Source organism: Sturnus vulgaris, chromosome 17 (genome assembly GCF_052056855.1).
Source record: "Sturnus vulgaris isolate bStuVul1 chromosome 17, bStuVul1.hap1, whole genome shotgun sequence".
Taxonomy (NCBI): Eukaryota; Metazoa; Chordata; class Aves; order Passeriformes; family Sturnidae; genus Sturnus; species Sturnus vulgaris.
Window position 1 is genome coordinate 2,839,442 of NC_142259.1, and position 21,199 is coordinate 2,860,640.

General features: G+C 38.6%; 2 protein-coding genes across 3 annotated transcripts; both read left to right on the plus strand.

Moving 5' to 3' along the window:
* The first annotated feature begins 1,128 nt into the window (after positions 1-1,128).
* SPO11 (SPO11 initiator of meiotic double strand breaks) lies at positions 1,129-12,707 on the plus strand. Its single transcript, XM_014873773.2, has 13 exons — positions 1,129-1,226; positions 3,317-3,430; positions 5,790-5,878; positions 6,480-6,546; positions 6,754-6,862; positions 7,462-7,548; positions 8,846-8,882; positions 9,106-9,215; positions 10,091-10,190; positions 10,686-10,723; positions 11,376-11,452; positions 11,643-11,754; positions 11,996-12,707. The coding sequence occupies exons 1-13, from the start codon at positions 1,129-1,131 to the stop codon at positions 12,113-12,115; spliced, it is 1,158 nt and encodes a 385-aa protein (XP_014729259.1). The 3' UTR covers positions 12,116-12,707.
* A 520-nt stretch (positions 12,708-13,227) lies between these two features.
* Positions 13,228-20,688, plus strand: RAE1 (ribonucleic acid export 1). Of its 2 annotated transcripts, none has more exons than XM_014873925.2 (12): positions 13,228-13,313; positions 13,717-13,813; positions 13,944-14,048; positions 14,617-14,709; positions 15,111-15,197; positions 15,602-15,688; positions 15,930-16,001; positions 16,502-16,609; positions 16,908-17,014; positions 17,120-17,195; positions 17,701-17,895; positions 19,366-20,688. In XM_014873925.2, the coding sequence occupies exons 2-12, from the start codon at positions 13,724-13,726 to the stop codon at positions 19,450-19,452; spliced, it is 1,107 nt and encodes a 368-aa protein (XP_014729411.1). In that variant the 5' UTR covers positions 13,228-13,313; positions 13,717-13,723; the 3' UTR covers positions 19,453-20,688. The 2 variants fall into 2 exon arrangements, with proteins under 2 accessions (XP_014729411.1, XP_088031300.1); XM_088175174.1 differs by lacking the exon at positions 13,228-13,313 and adding an exon at positions 13,471-13,535.
* Positions 20,689-21,199: the final 511 nt, after the last annotated feature.

Genomic DNA, 21,199 nt, shown 5'->3' on the forward strand with positions numbered 1-21,199 from the left:
TCAAGAGCAGCAGGAGCAGCCCTTGGCCAGTCAGGACAGGTGGGAAAAGCCCTTGGCAGGTCAGGACAGGTGGGAAAAGCCCTTGGTTGGTCAGGATAGGTGGGAAAAAGCCTTCGGTCTGTTAAGAATAGTGGGAAAATCTCTCAGTTAGGCAGTCAGGATAATAAAAGCCCTCAGCTGGTCAGAAAGGCCAGAAAAAGCCCTTGGTCATTCTGGAATGGCAGGAAAAGTCTTTGGTTAACTAAGAAGAGTGGGAGAATTGCTTGGTAGGTCAGAAAGAGAGGAAAAGCCCTTGGTTGGTCAGGAAGAATCGAAAAATCTCTCAGTTGGGCAGTCAGGATAGGAAAAGCCCTCAGCTGGTCAGGAAGGGCGGGAAAAGCCTCACCTGGTCAGGAGGGCCTGGATAAACCCTCAGTCAGAAAGGCCAGAAAAAGCCCTTTGTCATTCTGGAATGGCAGGAAAAGTCCTTGGTTAATTAAGAAGAGTGGGAGAATTATTTGGTAGGTCAGGAAGAGCAGGAAAAGCCCTTGGTTGGTTTGGAAGGGTGGGAAAAGCCCTTGGTCGGTTAAGAAGAGGGGGGAAAATCTCTCAGTTGGGCAGTCAGGATAAGAAAAGCCCTCAGCTGATTCCAAAGGGTGGGAAAAGCCTCAGCTGGTCAGAAAGGCCGGGAAAATCCCTTTGTCATTCTGGAACGGCAGGAAAACTCCTTGGTTAATTAAGAAGAGTGGGAGAATTGCTTGGTAGGTCAGGAAGAGCAGGACAAGCTCTTGGTCTGGAAGGGTGGGAGAAGCTCTAAGTTGGTCAGGACGGTCAGGACAAGCCCTCAGTCTGACAGGGTGGGTGGACAAAGCCCTCAGAGGGTCAGGATGGGGAATGGCAGCTGCTACTCATAAAGAGAGGGAGAAGCCCTCAGCTGTTCAGTCAGGGAAGGTGGAGAACCCTTGACTTTGGTTTCTACAGCAAATTTCTGCCTTTTCTTTGTGACACTGCAGTTTGAGCTCAGGTAGTGAGTTTTACATCCAGCAAGCAGAAGAGTGATTTCCAATTTCTGTGATAACCTCTTTTTCTCTCTTTTTAACAGGGCCTGTTCCCTGTCCAGAGAAGCCGGACTGAGCTGCACCAGCCTTAATGGAGGAGCACGGTCTGTGTTCCACTGAAACTGCAGCTGGGAACAAGGCCAGCTTCAGGGAAACAAGTCTGTCTGGTCAGGAGAGCCACGTCCCCAGGTAAAAAATGTAAAAAAATAGCACCTCTATTCTCTTCCTGTGGTAATGTTTAAGTAGGTAGGACGCTATTGCACCAAACAGGCTCATGCTGAAGCAAAAACATAATCCAATACAAGAACAAATGGGGTTTTGGATTGCAAACAGTATCTTCATTCCTTCAGACCTCTCCAAAAAGTTTGTGGCTACAGAAATACAGAAAATTGTGACAAAACGAGCATACTGAATTACACCAACAAAAAAACCATTGACTTTTAAAGAGTCTTTCTGCACACTGTATATCAGCCTCAGCAGTTAGAACAGTCTGGGAGCATAATTTTTCTTTTAAAAGAAAAAGATATTATTAACATTATTAACATTATTATTTGACGATTTCTTTGCCTCTGGCTCATGACTTTAGTAATACACAGTTCTAAGTGCTGTAGTGTGCTGTTTTATTACATTGCAGATTTTTATTTGTAATTGCTTCTTTTGGGTATCTTGTTAGCTTGCTAAAGGTGCTATAATATGAATATTTTATGCTACTTATGTTGAAGATCTGTTCTCCTTCTACATAGAAACAAGTATCCACTCTGCTGCAACCTGTTAGAAATGATCAGACAAACCCTGTGAGCTGTGCAGCACCTTCCCTTTCTCTGCTCAGATGTCATTGTTAACTAAACCACAGTGAATTTTAAGTAGGCATACTTGGCCAGTGTCATATGTTTGCTTGTTAAAATTCAGATAATTTCTGCAAAAAGAGACAGAATATCAGCACGGGGTACACGGACACTTCCTGTCCTCTTCCTCCTATTTTGCATTTTACATATTACATTTCCAATTTCTGTTGGCTAACAAGTGGGGAGATTGGGATTTGAACAGAAACCTGAACTTGCAAATTCTGCAGCAAACTTTGAAGTACATCTGGAATATTAAGATCATTAAAGTGGACAGGATTGAATTAATAAGTAAAATATTTAAGAGTAACAAAGGAATGACATGATTTAGAATTCCTACCTATCTGTTCTTTCATCCATCTGCCCACAAAGATTTTTATTGTCTTCAACACTATTTTCTGTTCAGATGGAACTTTAAATTGCTCTAAGAAAATTATAATCTAGTCTCAGCAAAGCAGAGAGAGTGTGGAAGCTGAGCTATAAAATAGAAGAAACATATTCAGCTGATAGAAAGGAGCTTTAAGTGACAGCTCATTATTGTTTAAGGAGACTCTGCTTAGTTTTAAAAATCATTCTTGCTGATTTGAGATAATTCGTTCTGTGTGGTAGGCACTGTATTGACTCATCTTTTCTCTTATATTACTTATTCTCTTTATATTACTTAATGACAGAATTTGTCTTTTGCTGATACAACTTTGAGCTAAAATAAGTTCAATGAATTCTTTAATTCCTACCTAGGCTCAGGATAGTGCAGAGTACACTTGAAATTTTAAGGACAGCTGAAATGCTGGAGTCAGATTGCTTATGAAAATAAAAAGCATCTGTCATAACACTCAAACCAGCCTGGAGTTTTGCTGTAAGGGATCTGCTGCAAGGCTATTTTGTCTTTTTAGGTGAAAGATACAGATTTGATTCTTTCCATGGTACATCTGTTGAGACTGAGCCTTCATGTAATTAAAATCCCTAACAGTTTGTTCAGGGCAGCAGATCAAAAGGTTAATGTGCAATGGTACAACAGGAAGTATTTGTACTCTTGAACACTTTTTAAATTTATAGCATTTACAAACAACTTTGCCAAAACCATGGCCAAAGCCAATATTACCTCATCTATAGTAAAACATTAATCATTAGTCACAAAACAGCCAGTTGGTCTAGAGGTTCAGCTGGTGAAAAATTTGATGGTTACAGGATTGAATAGAAATATACTTTAAATTGTGTCCTCTAGTCATGCATTTTCAATGGAAAGGCAAAGGTTGTAGGGAAACTGGGCAAAATAAAAATTAAAAATTAAAGTGTTCCTCCACATTTCTGAAACTGAAGTATGCTGTGAGCAGCTTTGGCTCACATGGTTTTTGTAAGAGTGGGGATGTTTGATAAAACTTAAAGTAGAACTAGATTTTATCTTTTGATCTGTGCCATTAATTCTCTTTGTTTCAGTTCTGAGGTTCTTGAAGCAATAGAAAATGTTATCCAAGGTGTAGTTCAAAGCTTGGGCCAAAAAAAAGCACCTGTTCTCACAGTGGCTAACAGAACCGACTGGAGGAACATAGAGTAAGTAGTAAATATTTAAATCCTGCCTTCTATTAATATAAATGCCATGAATTTGAATTTAATTATGTAACTTCCAAAACCGGTAATAATACATAATCATTCTATAAGCATTAGAATCAAGAAATAATTCTGAAAAGTAGTGGACAGATAAAAAGTCATGTTTAGTTACAACTCTAAACAGGCATCATGTATTAAGTAATAGCAGACCATAGCACAAAGGGAAATGTAAAACTGCTGTAATAAGGTTTGGAAAGGAAAGGGAGGTCCTATAAACAATCCTTTTCTGGAAGCAGTAGAAACCAGAAATGATAGGTTGTGTTACAGTGAATAAACCTGGTTTAGGCTGGAAGAAGTTACTGGCAATTCTGTCCTTCAAACCCTTTGAATGCTTCGTCTTCTCTTCTTTTCTGCTTTCCTCATGGTATCATATTTCTCAAAATTATAGTGATAAACTTATTCTTTTATTCTTCCAAGAGGGTGCATCTCACCTCTCCCTGCTGTTTTTCTTACCAGTGTGCTGTTCTGAGTTCATTACCAGCAAAATAAAGCAAACCCAGTTTCCAGTACATATCTAAATTTCAGCTGACCTAGACAGGATCGGAGAAAAAGAAACCTGTCCTCCTTTATAGCACATTCTGTGATTTGTAGAAGCTCCTTATGCAGCAGTATTTTTCCAAGGAGTTCACTTAAATTGAAAATCCCCAAACCTGAGAGATTAGCTGATTTCTACAATACATAAGCAAAAGAATTAAAGGAAGACACAAATCTGCCTCTGGCCTCGTAGGAGCTTTGGGCACCAGTGGGTTAAAGGATATTCAGATTGATAAGACTGCAGAGGTGCTTGTAAGTGGACACATTACAAACGTTTAAGGTTGAGGAAGCCCAGCAAACTTTCCAGGCATAACACTCTGGTAGAATACTCGTTTAATGAGAACAATACACTTCTGCCAATCAAAAAACCTGAGGGGCCTGAAGGTAATCAGTTAACTGAAAAGCTTGTAGGTTCCAGGGAATTTAATGGTTTGTGTCTTGATAGTTTGACAAAAATGTTTCACTCAGATGTCCGTAAAATTAAAATACTCTTACAAAGTTTTGCAATTTTTGGCAGTCTTTGGAGAAATGGCATTCCATGCTAGAAAAACAAATGTTACAATGTGAACACATATGGGGGGAAAATGTTCAAATTAAAACGAGTTAAGATCACAGTATGTTAAAAATAAGAGTCATCAATCACATCAAAAAGAGCAGAACCATTATTTCTGGTGGAGAGGTGTAATCTCAGATATGTGCTACAGAAAACTGCTCTGCTGGAGCAGGCATGGTCCGGGCAAGAACGGGAGCGATCCGGGTTTAACCTGAGAGAAATTCAGCCCAGTCTTGATTACAATTTCCCTCCTTTTCAGTTACAATGTTGGGAGCAGGCAAGCGAAAAGCACAAGTAACTTTAAAATGTTGCAACACAAAGGTAATAAAGTTACTTTAAAGCTGGCGGGCAGATGCTGCACGGCGCTGTCCCTGCAGATTCGTGCAGCGTGTGCGCTCTGCCACCCAAAGGACGCACGGAGCAAAACCTTGGACAAACCAATCTGGAAACATGACGTGGTTTGGGAAAAAATCATAGCCATTAAATGATCAGCAAATTTAAAATGTGCATATGAAACTCTGAAATGAAAAAGGCAGGATCATAAGGATCATTAAACTAATTTTAAGTAAGATAATGAAGTGTCCTTAAGAAAATAAGATTCTTTTGGTGAAATGTACACCTTCAGATGTGAAATGGTAAAGCATGAAATAGTGAAGCTCATCTAGGTTAAACAACTGTTTATAAAGCAGGATATACCCGTTTTTGTTTCCAACACTAAATAACAGAATTGAGTTATCCTGATAATAATTTAAGGGCATAATTTAGATAATATTATTGTATTCTGAAATAGTAACACTTTTTCATGCAGTCTACTTCAGGAAGTCACTTGTGTCAGATGATTTTTATTTTAATTATGATTTATAGTTTTCTCATTTATCCTTTGTTTTCATACTAAGTAATTACTGGTGCTGATACATTAACAGTTCTAAACATGTATAAAATACTTTTCTTGCCTCCATTTTTGTCTGGAAACTTATCTACTTTATACTTTAATTCAGTCTTGAAGCATCTTCTTGAGAAACTTTGCTGCCTTTTCCCTTTGGCCACCCCAAGCCCACCAAAACTGATGTTTTTTGTGCTGAGTCTGAGTCTGAAATTAGCACTGCTGTATTTGAACATAGGAAAGGAGTTTCTGAGTCTGACTTACCTTGCAGAGAACAATTTACCTGTACTCAGGGAGTTTGCAGTTTATTGTGTTTGTTTGCATCATGTCAGATTTAAAGATTCTGTAGGTCTACAGATGATACCAGGTTGTACTTCAAAACAAATAAGAAGTGACTGCCCTCAATCAGCAAGAAGATTTGGTAAGTTAAAAAAAGAAGTCCAAAGTGGATTTCTTAGGATTTTCTTTTTTTTCCCCTTCTTTCTCATTTTCATAAAACATCCAAAAGTTAAAATATTATGCACTACAATTTGGAAGTGTGTGGCTGATATAACCTGATACTATGATCAGCCTTTCAGCTTTTCTCTTTTATCCTCTATTAAATTATAGTGAGTGACAGTGAAATTAATACAATATTCTTAGAGTTTCCCCCCTCCCTTAATGGATATCAATTAAAGGCATATTCAATAAGTCTTACTGTAAAAACATCACCCTTCTTCAAAAAGCTGTCCAGGGAAGGAATCTTGGAATGCAGACAATAAACTCATTTCTTTTTCTAACTCAGTCATTTCATTTCTTGGCCTGGACATTAGTGCATATATTTTCTCACTTAATTCCCTCATATTTTTTCTCATTATGCTAGAAATTATTGAATCTATTAAATAGTACAATCTCTCTGTATTTTCACAGTGCATTCCAAACTTTTATTTATGGGATACAAATATGGTCTTATACAAAGACAAATTATTGTATATACATTTCTGAAAACTGATAGAATATTTTGTAAAATGTATTTTTTTCAGCTCTGACACTCAAAATATTATCAATGATCTATAAGATGGTGCAGAGCAACACTTATGCAACTAAAAGGTAATGAAGTCAATTTCTGCAATTTCAAATAAAGCTGTGTTTTAAATATGTTTTTTATGAAAATCAACCTGTAGGATGCAAACCTGCAGGATTCCTGTACATAGAATGCTTTAGGTTTATCTGATTAGCCATGTTCTTTATAAAATTCTCATGAGCCTGCAGCTGTTTCAGTATTATAATTAAAAATACAATATTTTGTCTTGATAGAGATATATATTATTCAGATACTCAACTGTTTGGTAGCCAAAGTGTTGTGGACCAAATAATCAATGACATTTCTTGCATGCTTAAGATACCTCGGAGAAGTCTACATGTAGTAAGTGGCTTTTTATCAATATTTTGGTCATTCTTTCCAAATCTTATTAAACTGAAAGGGGAAATATCACAAAAAGTTGGCAGCTAGAATTAAATAGTTAAAATAAAAAGTCTCATTGGTGCTAATGAAACCTAGTTATGGTTTATTATGACATTTAAAAGGGTTTTTTTCTTCACAGAAAATTCATAGTTTACTTTTTCCAAAGGGTTTGGGACAAATTGCCAGCTAAAATCACAGGGGCTTTTGTTACCATCCAGTGAAGGCAGTGTTTAAACTTCAGAGTGCAAGACACCTGTTTACAAATTTCTACTCAAATGAATTGATAATTTGGGGGTTAAATGAAAACTTAAAGTACATCAGAAATGTACCTACCTGTCAAATTAACTAATTTCTCATGTCCTACAAGAGTTCCTCCATACTTAAAACAATTTATTCTAATTTATTCTAAGTCCTTATGTCCATGAGGACAAAACAATGCTTAGTGTTTAAAAGGCTGATGGCAGTGAATCACAGTCAGAATTCTTTTCAGAGATTTCTTGCTTTGTCTGTGCAATATAATAACTTCTCATTTACTCTGTACAACTTACTATTTTTTCCAGCTGGCTACAACTAAAGGTTTTGTTGCTGGTAATTTAAGTTTCACTGAGGAAGATGGTACAAAAGTGAATTGTACCTGCAGTGCAACAGTATGTATTATAAACCACAAACACAATCCACAGCATCTGCTTGTACAAGATATCCTGCACCCCTTGTAGCTCAGGTTACAGTGTACATTTATTACACAAACCTCTGCTTGTGGCAAATTGAGGCACTACAACCTCAACAAAATCTGAACAAAACAGATGAAAATATTGCTTAACTGTATTGTAATTCTGAAGCTGAGCTCTAGACTCACCAGGAATAAATCTTTGGATATGGTTTTTAGCATCACCTTCTGCCATAGGATCCTTACAGAGGAAGGTGTATATATTTTATATCTTAGGCTTTATCTTACAGTGTTCTGTCAAATGAGTGCTCTTGAAGCAAGGAATCCTGGGCACTCTGAACACACAGCATTTCTGTCACAGCAGATTGAATTCTGGCAGAGAGAGAAAACAAGTCAGAATTGGTTTAAGGGGATGAGATTCAAATGGCCTAGTCCTGCAAGATTTTCTACAGCAGTGCAGAGTATGAAAGCAGAAGTAAAACTCAGACTTGCTGAGTACTGTCACAATTTTCTGAAAAATGTGCTTATTGCAAGCCTTAGTTGGTCATTTCATAATTGAAAGGTAACCTTAGCTGCCCATTACAGTTTCTTTGTAACATTAAGTCCCCTTTTACTGATCTCCAGATTTTTATTTGCTGAGTTGTCCCACCCTGGCACTGGGGGTGATTTACAGCCAGGAGTTAAAACAGACCACACACTTCCACATATACATTCTCTTTGACCAAGCTCTTCCCCCAGTTCCTCTTCTCCCATCCATATGCTTGCCAGATTCAGCCAATCCTAATTGAAGATGTAAAGTAAACATCACCATGTCTTCAAGTTGTTGCTCCAAAATACTCATAAAATCAGGTTAGAGGTCAGTAAAAGAATGAATGTAATGGTCTTAAAAAAAGAATGTTTAAATGTTTTACGTCTGTATTCAATTTGCAATCTTCACACCAAGCAGACTTCTTTTTCTGGCTAAGACAGATAAAACATTAATCAGGGTATTATTATCTCCATCATACCCATAGGATGAACAATTTTTTGCAACAGTGGCACAAATACTTTTGAAAAGCATCTTGTCATGACAGGAGGACTCCTAGACCACTGCACAATAGTGCACATGAATGGTTGAATATACTTGTAAAGAGGTGAAAATGTCAGAACTGATCTTGCATATAGAGGAGGAATGGTGGTTTCAGGATGAAATCGTGTCCTTCATTACCTAATGTTGTTATTTTAAAATATATCATTTTCTCTATTTAAAATGATTAATCTCATTTTTGTTGTTTTAGGCAGTCACTGTGCCATCTAACGTTCAAGGAATTAAAAGTATCCTTTGAGCAAGAACTCTAATCATAGATGAAAAAAAAGAAAGTAAAAACAAGGAATATTCCAAGTAAAACAACGTTCTGGTAATTTTTGCTTTCCTTGTTGGCTCTGAAATTGAGTCATGATCACTGCTCTTGGCTCCAGAACAGGTATTTTAGAGCAGTTGGTTTTAATTGATTGGTGTGATGGATCATTTTACACACAGCTGGCCTTAACACAAAAGATTTAACTTCACATGCCAAATTTATATTAATTGTAGAAAAAGATGCAACTTTCCAGAGACTCCTGGATGATGACTTCTTTAATAAAGTGTCTCCATGTATCATGATCACGGTATGCACCTTGTACTTCATATCCTCCAGCTACACCTAATTTAAGGAATACTTTAACATTGTAGAACTGCTCAAACTTGGGCAGAAGGCCAAAATAAAATTAATATTAAACATATTTAACAATAATTTTTAAAATTTAATTATCCTCGTAGAAATATGAAATACACATTCTCAAGACTTATTTCCTCCAAACATCTCCTTAGAGCTTGGTAGCTTATCAGCTTCCTGTGCTGCTGCAAAGTTGCTGCTCAGCCTCAGAAAGGCTCAGCTGTTGAGTGACCTTTTGTCCTTCAGGACCTGAGGTTTTGCAAACCCAAACGAAACAGAATTGGTTGATTTTGGATTGTACTGAAAGAGCTATGGAGCCAGGGGAATTAACAGGAATGTGTAAATGAAATATGCACACAATGAGGAAAAAACACTCCAACCAAGAGATAAGCACTTCTACTGTGCTATGCCACAAGTGGTCCAGCTTCAGTCAGACAAAGAAAGAATTTGTTTTATATTGTTCCATTAGTGCCATAACTATTTTTTTAAGATAAAAAAGTGGCCTTCTTACACCAGCCTATGCAGCCACCAGGTACATCTATACATCAACTCCCAGCTTACAGATTAATTCCCTGAACAGAGGAATGTCTGATGCTTGTGCAGTGCCCATAATCCAGAACACCTGCCCTGCTGCTCCCAGCCTGGCCCTCCCTCTGCACAAAGCCAAAATAGGAGTGTAGAACTTTCCCTGCAAAGCAGCTGCTGGAGAAATGTTTCTGCCAGCATTTTGTTTGTTTGCTTGCTTTTAAATGGCAAATGTAAGCACATATGCAGCCAGATGTTGTTTCAGTTAATTTAAAACCGTCTGCTTTTCTTTTATTTTTTTAGGGAAGAGGCATACCAGACCTTAATACACGACTTTTGGTCAGGAAGCTGTGGGATTCTTTTCAAATTCCTATTTTCACCCTTATGGATGCAGATCCACATGGTAAATCTGTACAGGTTCAACGGCATAAAAGGAAAGCAAAAGTTGTTTAGAATGTACTTTTATGGGAAGGTTCTGAGAGCTCAGAAATCCAACACAATCAGAAGGTGATGTCCCTACATTGATCCCACCTGAAATTAGGGAGATTACTGCAAAGTGAGAAGCAGCAGCTCAAAGAAATAATACTAAGAGATGTGAATTACACAGGATAGAGAAAGACACTTTTAAGAAGAGATGTTAGACAATGTGTAAAAGAGCTGATTATACTTGGGTTTGAATTGGCTGCACACAGATAGTGTGAAACATTTAACTATATGAAGGTGACATGCTGAGATTCTGATTGTTTTGACATAATCTAAAAATATATGTAAACCATAAGAACCTCAGTAATCATAAAGCCATAAGTGTTGTGCCATAAAACTGACTTTTTTAAAACAATCTCCTTAAACATGCCCATTGTGCAGACAGACATTTGACTTTTGCTATTCTGCAACCCAGGTGTAGAAATAATGTGTGTCTACAAATATGGATCTGTGGTGAGTATATTTTTCCCCTTCAAATACATTGTTTTGTAGCCCAGCCTAGAAGTGGAACGTATGAAATGTTACAGCCTTTGTCCAGAATGGGTGCTGCCTTTTACCATTTTGTTTCAACACAAAGAGGTGATTTTTAGGCCTTGTGTGTCTGCAGAAACAGCTTCTTCCTGCAACAAAAAGAAACTGGATCGTAATGGCAGCTGTTTCATTGAACCATGTTTCACAGTTTTTCTCTGCTGCACAGGCAGTTTTCAGACGGTCCAAATAAAAAAGGGTTCACAATCTAGATTTGTTTTTGCCTTAGAAGAGGAACAAATGCTGGAGGGACCTTGGGAGGAGGAGAACCTAATGGTGAGATGGGAGATTCTCTACAAAATCGTGTTATGCTGGTAAAGGTTTTATTTTGGTGTGAGAATTTGCTTAGGGATACTTGTGTTAGTGTGCAACATTATGGAAGAAGAAGCAAGAGGAACAGGAAAGTATTATGATGTTACATGGCTAAGACAAGGCATGGAAACACAACCTGGAATGCAGGCAGGTATAGGTGAAGGCAGAGGGCAGGAGCAGATGGGTGAACTGTTCAAATGGAGCAAGAACCTCCCAAGTTAAACTAAAGATCACAGAATGTTATAGCTGACCTTTCTTCTTTTAGTCCATGTCCTTTGAGGCCCATCACCTCACTGTTCCCTCTGTCAAGTGGCTCGGTCTCCTTCCATCTGATCTCGAGAGGTGAGTTGTTTCCTCAGAAAAAAAAAGAAGAATCCTTCTGTTTCACAGACAGGAAATGCAATCTGACTTATTGCACAAAAATCCATTTAAATTAACTTTTTTCATGCATTAGTTCGGCTTAACATAAGGAAATAAGATGGGCAAATATATTCTTAAGTGAGAAAATTTAAGAATTTTATTTTCTTTGCAGATTAAACATATGCAAAGATGCCTTGATTCCATTTACAAAGCAGGATGAAAATAAGTTAGCAAGTATTCAAAAGAGACCTTACATTGCTTGTCAGCCATTGTGGAAAAGAGAGGTTTGTGTAAACCTACTGTTTTCTATTTTTACTCCTCACAGGACAAATCCTTTATCTGACAAACTCTTAGGATAGCAGAACCAGCCAGGTTTTGTAGCCCTAAAAGAAGGCAAGATTGAGAAAGTGGAATGTCCCTCTGAACAATTTTATAGCTCTACATGCACATACAATGAGTGGATAAAATTCTCTTACTTAATTCCTACACACATTAATTTTTCCTTTTTTTTCCCCCTTGTTTTAGCTGGAAATTATGGCAGCATCAAAACTGAAGGCTGAAATTCAAGTTTTAACTTCTCTCTCATCAGATTACCTGTCCAGAGTCTATTTACCAAACAAACTGCAGTTTGGTGGATGGCTATGAATGCTGCTCTGCAAATGAAATGTTTTCCTATAAATCGATTTAATTTGACTGCACTTAAGAAAAAAAGAAGTGCAGAGACAAAGGAGTATCTATCAGTTTCTTATTCACTTTCTTTATGTCTGTACCTAGAGTATAATTTTCTTTTTTCTTTGTTCAAACTATAAGAGTAATTATGATTTTTGCAGATTACTGCTACTTCCATTCTGCGGTTTCTGCTGTAAAACAGTGCCAACTGCAATAGTACACATAGAAAAGGTAATGAAAGATGTTCTTTCTGGCCAGAAAAATATGAAGTTCAAAAATGTATCTAGGAATTGTTTTGCCTTTTGTCTTAAAGCATGATGTTGTACCAAGCTTTTTATATTTGAAGGGAGTGAAAGACCTGCTTAAGTATTTATTGTACATGCCTCTTTTTGGAAATTATTTTAGGTATAGTATTGTGGGGTTTTGTATTCATTGTAAATTCTGACCTAAAATCCAGATATCTCAAGCAACAATAAATCTTCCAGCAATCAAATTAATGTTTTTCTTCAATGAACAAATAAGAAAGTGGATGTTACTGATTAAGAATTTAATAAACTATCCTGTTAATAATGCACATCTTAACAGAATCACTTGTTCATTTCATTTATTTAGTTGGCTGTAAAACAGTAAAGAGAAGCAGAAAAGGGTGGTGATTAAAGTGTGCATCAATTTTTATGTGAGAGTCTGACTGCATAGAAATTCCTCCAAAATTGATCTCCACAGACATCAGCATGGATCTTACAGACGCTGTTTTCAGTAGATTTATTTAGTTGCGTTTTTTTGCGGCTGTTCCACCAGTATTAAAATTGAATGAAACGTCCTTTTTATTTACAGTACAGCGGCAGAGTTACAGCAGGGACTGTAATACCAGCGAACGCAGGGCTGCTCCGGAAACCGCTGTACCACAGGAGGCTCAGGGACAGCCGCACAAACACGCAAATCGCGGTGTCTCCAGTAGAAAAAACGGGATATTTTTTTCTCCGGTCAAGCAAAGCCGGCTCTCCCTCAGTCCCTGCCGGGCCCGGCCGGAGCCTCCCCGGCCCCGCCCTCCATGGCGCAGCCGCGGCCCCGCCCCGCCCCGCCCCTCCCGCCGCGCCTGCGCAGAGCTCGCGGCCCGTCCCGCGCTCGCCGCCCTCCGCGTCGCAGCGTCCGGGCCGGAGCGGGCCCAGCACCGGTGCGTGAGCGCGGCCCCGCTGCAACGGCCGAGAGGCCGCCCCGGCCGGCGAGAGGGAGCCCCGCGGAACCGCGGCCTCGGGGGTGGGCGGGGAGCCCCGGGGGAGGTGTGCGCCGGAGGGACAGCACCCGGCCGGGCTCGGGGCTGGGCTGCCCGGGGTGCCAGCGAGAGGATGGCGGGGTTGGGTCTGCCAGGGCACGGCCGGAGAGGGATCCGCGGCAGGTGGGCAGCCGGGAGGTGTGGGGGATCCAACAGCAACGAGCAGTGTCCTTTTATACGTTTATTATATATTATTATCTATTTAGTTTGGTATATTTGTATATCCCTGGGAGGCACCCAGGTGTGGTGGCTGCTCTGAGACGCTCGAGGGCCGTGCAGGGCTCAGCCTTTCACTCGTTCGCAGGGCAAGGATGAGTCTGTTCGGAGCAACGTCGGGCTTTGGTACCGGAGGTACCAGCATGTTTGGCAGCACGACAGCAGATAACCACAACCCCATGAAGGTACGCGTGTCAGCCCCCTGTGCTGCTGTGCGTGGTCATTTGTCACAGCAGGACCTACTGACTCGTTCTATAGAAGTAATAAGAGCTCAGTTCACAGTTTTCACAAGTTGTTGTCTTCTGTCCTTCGTAGGATATCGAAGTAACATCTCCACCTGATGACAGCATATCTTGTTTAGCATTTAGTCCACCAACGCTGCCGGGTAATTTCCTCATTGCAGGATCGTGGGCAAATGATGTGAGTATTCTCAGATGCAGATGAATAAAGTGCCTAAACTGCAAAATAGGATCCTAAAAGCTTGTGCAGGGCACCCGAAAACCTAACTTGTTGAAAAACTGCAAAATGTATGTCTGGTACCAAGGCACTAAGTTTAACATAGTTGATAACTCATCCATGTTGACAGTGCAAACCCAGAAAGATTAAGTTGTTGATGAGTTATCATAACAGGTTTTTTTGGTTTGAAGGATGAAATCCCAGCTGGCTCAGGCAGGGAGGGAAGACAAATGTGGGCATGTTTTCTAAGTGTTGTGTTCTGCCCAGCTGAGGGTAAGGGTTCTCCAGGAGAGTGTGATGAGGGATTACAAGTTTGCAAGGCACTTTAGAGGTGGAATTGAAGCTGTGGGGTTGAGTTTTGACTCTACAGGTGAGAAGAACTGAAGCAGGAAAAATAAAGTTTCACTAGTTCTGAAAAAGCCCAGATTTTGGTATTTGTAACCATACTTTTTGTTGGATTAACTAAGGCTGGGGTCTTCAAGACAAGTTCCTGTTATATACGGTTTATCTTCATTTCCTTCTCCCGTTACAGGTTCGCTGTTGGGAAGTTCAGGATAATGGACAGACAATTCCAAAGGCTCAGCAGATGCACACAGGACCTGTACTAGATGCCTGCTGGAGTGATGTATGTTGTTCTTTAAAAACAAATGCATGTTTCTTACCAAAAATCAAAATAAATTGGTGTATGGTTTGCAGGCAGATAAGTGCCACATGTAGCTGCAGCCCATGGCTGTTGCATAGACTTAAATTGCTGTAAATGTCTGCTGAGTGTGTCCTAGAGGGATGGGCTGGCATGGATGTAAGAAGGCTAAAAGTGAGTTTAAAAGTTAGCAGTGTATTAAAAGCTAGATAAAACTGGCAGTGTTTCTTCTTTTATAACATAGCTATAAATAAATTTGAGTTTATGTTTCTTCTCTGTCTTGCAATCACTGTACATGTTACATTGATGTTACACTATTACTAGAAAAGACTTGACAGTTTTCCCATAGAGCCTGTTAATCTCTTGGTTTTATTCTTATTTTTTAGGATGGGAGTAAAGTATTTACTGCTTCCTGTGATAAAACTGCCAAAATGTGGGATCTCAACAGTAATCAAGCAATTCAGATTGCACAAGTAAGTAAAACCCAAAGTATAAAATGTTTTTATTCTGTTTTTATTAAAAGCTACTTTTCTAATTTTTGTATTTTTGAGACAGGTGATCAGGTGATTTAAAAACCCTGTGCACCTGTTTCCTCTGTTTTACTTAAGAGTTCTTCCCACTGCTGCAGTGATCTCACTAAGTCACTCTGCTGCATTAGAGGGGCAAAAATTTTTTAAGAAGTCATTCAATTCACAAATACCAGCTTTCTGCTGCAAAAATAACAGAATTACAATTTGCATTTTCATATCAGATGTTAATGTCTGTTTGTAGAATATGTACTTATAGTGATTCAAATTAGTTACCAGTTGTAATTTAAGAAGAGTTAGTCACTTTAATGATTTCTTCTTGCATGTGTGTTTGTCCTTTCTTTCTTCAGCATGATGCTCCTGTGAAGACTATCCATTGGATTAAAGCACCAAATTACAGCTGTGTGATGACAGGAAGCTGGGATAAGACTTTAAAGGTATGATTTTTACCTGAACAAATGGACACAAAATATGCTAGTAATTTGTGTATAAAAATATTTATGTGAAGTGAAAATATTTCATTAAGCTCTAATAATTAATGGAATAGCCCCACTTCACAGAGAGTAGCACTATTCTGACTATAACAAGAATGAAGCAATTATATTCTTTGTCCTGTAGTAATTTAAAGTGCATCCTGAGCTCCAAGTGTAAGTTTGTTTATTTCTCTGTTGTCATCAGTTCTGGGATACCCGTTCCCCAACACCTATGATGACACTGCAGCTCCCTGAAAGATGCTACTGTGCAGATGTGGTAAGTCAGGATATGTAGTGAACGGGTGCCAGCTGGATAATTGGGAGGAGGAATAAGTTTTGGGGGCTTCAGTAGGACAGGATTTGAATACTGTTAGTGTTTGATGTCTGTGTGATTGTAGTACTAGAACATAATCTGATCTTCTTGATCAGGCCCTGGAAAATAGGGATTTTGATCACACAAAACACACTTGGTGTCCTTTTAAAATCACAAAACTCAGCATGAGGACTGACCTACCCTTAGTTCTGGGCAAGTTTGTAAACCACCATTCCACTGCACACTGGAAGAATCAGCTCATCATTAGAAGATTTTTGGTGTGTTTAATTTCTCAGTGGCAGGGAAAAGTTGACTTGTTGTGTTTGAAGATATGTGAATAAGTGAACTTTTTTCTTTATCTGCTTCCTGTTTCCCTCCCTCTCAGTCCTTAAGTTCCTCGGGATGTTCTGCCATGCAATTAATACAAGTGTCTCCCTTCCAACCTGTTTTACAACCTTATCCAGGTTCATCCTATGGCAGCTGTGGCCACTGCAGAAAGGGGTTTGATAGTTTATCAGTTAGAGAACCAACCTTCTGAATTTAGAAGAATAGAATCTCCTCTGAAACACCAGGTAAATAATAATATTTGTATTTATACAGATCGTTGATATTCTGGGCTTGACATTTTTTGTAAAAACATGCAGTGTTTCAAAACCAAGTTATCTTAGCATGGCAGTGATCTGGTTTGCCCTTGATCTGTTGCTGGTCTATACAAGGATTTAGAAATTGAAATACTATTACCCAAATTCCCAACAGAATTTGAGCTATCTCTTGACTTTGCTTTAGCTTGCATTGATGACTTTGAAGTTTGATGTCCTTGTTGAAAAGATGTCTCTGTCTAAAAGTCCTTTGTATCTTTCTCAAATTCAGCATCGCTGTGTTGCTATTTTCAAAGACAAAGTGAACAAACCAACTGGATTTGCCCTTGGAAGTATTGAAGGCAGAGTAGCTATTCATTATATCAACCCCCCAAACCCGTAAGTAGTCAATAAAACATCCTCTCTCTATTGCTTAGTTCACAGTGATGAAACTAAAAAGCCTTTTTATATTATTTTTTAAAAATTTTTCAATTTCCTTTCCAGTGCAAAAGATAATTTCACTTTTAAATGCCATCGCTCCAATGGAACAAACACATCAGCACCTCAGGACATCTATGCTGTGAGTATCCAGCATGTACAACTCTGTACACTCCTCATGTAAAATTGCCTCTGAATTGTTTGTTCTCCTTGACCTTTTATCTTGCTTAAGGCTGTCTTAGACACATTTAAAAACCTGTCATCATAATTCTTTAAGAGGAAAGGCAAATTTTTATACTTCCCATAAAACAAACACGAGATCAGCCTTTCATTGAATGTGCTTGTCAACAAGTAGAGTTGACACTTGTTAATTTTGCAGATATTGAAACAATAGTTGTGTAATGGCATTATGCATTGAATTATTAGGTACTAGGCCAGAAAGATGGTGTTTTTCATATTGCTTTGGTGGTTTTTCTTTGGTTGTTTTTGGGTTTTTTTTCTCCAAAAACATTTTTAAAAATTAAGAGCTCTATCTAGTTGAAATTTAGTGTATTTACTCTTGTAGATTTTAGCACATCTTGAGTGAGTGTTGCCATCATCTGTTGCTATGTGTGGTATTTTGCATGGTGTTCTGTGTGGTTCTGCAGGTTAATGGGATTGCATTCCACCCTGTCCATGGTACTCTGGCCACAGTGGGCTCCGATGGCAGATTCAGCTTTTGGGATAAAGATGCACGGACAAAGCTAAAAACCTCAGAGCAGCTGGACCAGCCAATATCTGCCTGTTGTTTCAACCACAATGGCAATATATTTGCTTATGCTTCCAGCTATGATTGGTCAAAGGTGAGAAGGGTTTGGACTCACGTTCATACTTTCAGTTGACAGCTAAGACTCTTCTTCTTGGGAGGCTTTTGCTGGTTTTTATAAGTAGTAGGTGAATCTTTCTGATTTTAAGAGAACTTAAAATGGCCCATTTTGGCCACCTGATGAAGTTTAACATTGAAGCTGTGAATTTGTGGTGTTTCAGCTTCAGCTGGATAAGATTCTGAACGATGCTGGTTTACAAATGGGGATGATCCAAATAATTCCCTGATTCAGAGGTTGCTATGCTTGCTCACACACGTTGTGCTGTGGGCAGTGTCACAGGACAGTGTGGCACCCTAACAGCCTCCCACGGAGCTTTTGAAATGCACATCTCTGCTGCTTGTGCGGGGAAAAAGCTGTGGCTGTGATTATAAACACTTCTCCCAGTGTTTGAATGTTCTGTATTAAAATTTCACTGCCACTTAGTGAGGCTTTTCATGGTGCTTATTCATGTATTTCTCTTCCACACTTAACAATACAGATGCAGCAGAACCACAGCAAACCATGATCTGTGGAAAATCAATACTTCCTAATAGTGTAAGGCTGGAGGGCAGCAAACTTGAAATGTAACTAATTTTCATGGTGCTGGGGGGATGATGCTCCTTGTGGTTTTGAGTGAAATGAATGCAGAAGTCACATAGGTTAACTCATCTGCATGCCACAGAGAGCTGAAGTTTAATTCCCTGCATTGTATTTAGTCCTCTGCCTACATTAAAATATTTGTTGGTGCCAGGGCAGATGAATTCTTCAGTTCTGATGCTTGGTGCCTTTCAGATCTGTAGCCCACTATTAAGTAGTAAAATCAGTTGGTGCTAAGTATTAACCTTCCTTCCCAGAACCATTTCTTGTCCACAGCGTTGGTAATTTCCAACTTGATGCTCTACTTCAGTGGCTTTATTAGTGTTTACTCTCCCTGATTTGGATACTTGGGTATTAATTTGGTCGTGTGTATGCAAATGATATGCAAAACAGGAAATTTGCATCTGCAGCTAGGGAACAGAAAACTCTGCAGTTGCCTGTAGAACTTGGGCTCCACTTTGAAAAAAATGTGACATGTCATTTAAAAGATAGAAAATATAAAGTGAAGCTGGCTGACCATTAAAGGTTTAGTTTTCTCTCTGCCTCAAATGACATTTAAAAGCAATCATATTGAGTTCTTAGGCTGCATCTGTAAAATAGAACTTAGAGATATTTTTAATTAAAAAATAACCACATATTTTATACTTTAAAAATGGATAAGAGTCTCTTAAATTTTACTTTATAGTTCTTGTAACTGCTTGTTCAAGTAAGCTGTTTCTAATCCTCCAGTGTGGTCCAATATCTGGTCTTAAAGGCTTTAAGATTAAATCTTAATAAACCAAACTGATGTCATATTCATATTCTTACATTTTAAGTAATGCTGATACATTTTCTTTGAAGAGAGTAAATGTAGATGATTTTTCTCTTTAGGGTCATGAATTCTATAATCCACAGAAGAAAAACTACATTTTTCTGCGAAATGCAGCAGAAGAGCTGAAGCCCAGGAATAAGAAGTAGTGAGTCTGCCTTGAGCTCCTCTACTTGTTCTGCCCTTCCTGCCTCTGCTCTTCTGCCATTTGTGCCCTGTTGCACCATGGTTCAGTCAACTTTGGATCACAAACATTTAGCAGGAACTGTAAAAATTACACTAAATGTATTCTGACTTGCTGGAGAACATTTTCCAAATTAAATACTCTGATGTGTATGAGAAAGAGAGGTTTGTATTGAAATGACTTAACCACTCTCTGTTCCACAGCAATAATGAAATTGCAGCAAAATCAACATCTGGGGTAGATATTCCTGCTTTGAAGTGCAACCATTTGTATCTCTGGATTTATTTTGTTAGTATTACATTAAAATATGTTAATTATAATAGTTCTGGAGAAGTTGTATAAATACTGTATTTTTTGTAAGTACTTGGAGAATCACCAGTTATTCTTCTCAAAGGAGGCTTGTTTTTTTCTTATTAATAATTCAGGGGTTCTTTCATTGCTTTCTGGTTTTTGAAATGGAAACATTGTCTGCTGTATGCCAGGAAGAAATGCCTTGCAAATAGTTTTGCCTCCTTTTTTAGATGACTAGTACGGGGCCAAGAGCAGTGACAGAAACTCAAGACAGAAGATAGGCCCAGTGCAAACTTAAGATTTTCTGATAGTCCTGCAGTGGACGTGACTTCTGAGCAAAAACTGCATTTTCTAGTTCAAAGAAGTTGCAGTGGTCCCAGGTGGTGAAATAGCTCAGAGTTCAGGAACATGAGCAAACTTTTAAAAGTTTTATTCATGACCAAACCAAGGTGTGCAAAATCCCTTTGACCTAAACTTCTTTGAAACTGACACCTTTTAAGAGTTCTAAGTTGAGTATTTTAAATCTCTTTTAACGTGGTTTTCTCCTGTAACAGAGTGTTCAGGACTGAAAAAAATACTCATTTTTGTATTAACTAGAAAATAGTGCTGGTGAGCTTCATCCTGAGCAAAACTGCTGTGAAACAAAATGAGTGGGTCTCTTTCTGACTTGAATCTACCACTGTTTACTTTTAACTAGCCAGTTGTATACATGCCAAAGTTTTCTTTTTGGAAGTGATTGCTTACTATTCCTGTCTAACTATTGTTTGTTTGATAATGACTGAATAAAAAGGGGAGGGGGGAGCATGTATAGAATTACATGGCATATTGTACAAGTTCTCTGTGAACCTGTTATGGTTTAATGCTGATGGTTACGGATTCATGCTACATTTCAAATAAAATTTTTACTAAATGCTTTTTTATATTCAGAAGTTCTGTTATAATAATGTGAGCAAGGCAAAGTGCTTCACATTTAAAAGCAGCTTCTTGGCCTTTCACTGTAATTCAGGGACATTTGCTGAAAGTCAGGTCCTTTTCCTCCAGCTGCTTGAGCTGAGAATTTAGTGCATTTTCCAACTTCTATTCCACTACAAATGATTCCTGTGGGTTTGCCTCAAAGAATTGGGAGAACTGGTGTGAAAGGCCTTTTGTTTTGTGAGATGAATCAAGTTCATTGCTATTTTAGCAGCCAAACACCTGACAACGTGAGTACAAATGAATCATAGACTTCAAACTCTCTCCAGCCCAGTCTTTTCACTCTTTCCTGTGTTCATCAGTTTTTGCTGGATGGGTATTTCTTACTTGGTGTAGAGGAAAATCCTTTAAATACACTCAGCTCTGTTTTGTTGAGGAATTATCTTTATTTATTTTTCAAGATAGTATTTTTTTTTCCTGCTATCTCTATGTTTAACATAGTTTTAGAT

Bases quoted from the DNA above. Each gene is read 5' to 3' on its own strand.
- SPO11 (XM_014873773.2), top strand. From the start codon at position 1,129: ATGGAGGAGCACGGTCTGTGTTCCACTGAAACTGCAGCTGGGAACAAG. The intron at 1,227-3,316 runs GTAAAAAATGTA...TCTTTGTTTCAG, and splicing joins CAGGAGAGCCACGTCCCCAG to TTCTGAGGTTCTTGAAGCAA. The intron at 7,549-8,845 runs GTATGTATTATA...TTGTTGTTTTAG, and splicing joins ATTGTACCTGCAGTGCAACA to GCAGTCACTGTGCCATCTAA.
- RAE1 (XM_088175174.1), top strand. From the start codon at position 13,486: ATGGCGGGGTTGGGTCTGCCAGGGCACGGCCGGAGAGGGATCCGCGGC. The intron at 13,536-13,716 runs GTGGGCAGCCGG...ACTCGTTCGCAG, and splicing joins CGGAGAGGGATCCGCGGCAG to GGCAAGGATGAGTCTGTTCG. The intron at 13,814-13,943 runs GTACGCGTGTCA...TGTCCTTCGTAG, and splicing joins ATAACCACAACCCCATGAAG to GATATCGAAGTAACATCTCC.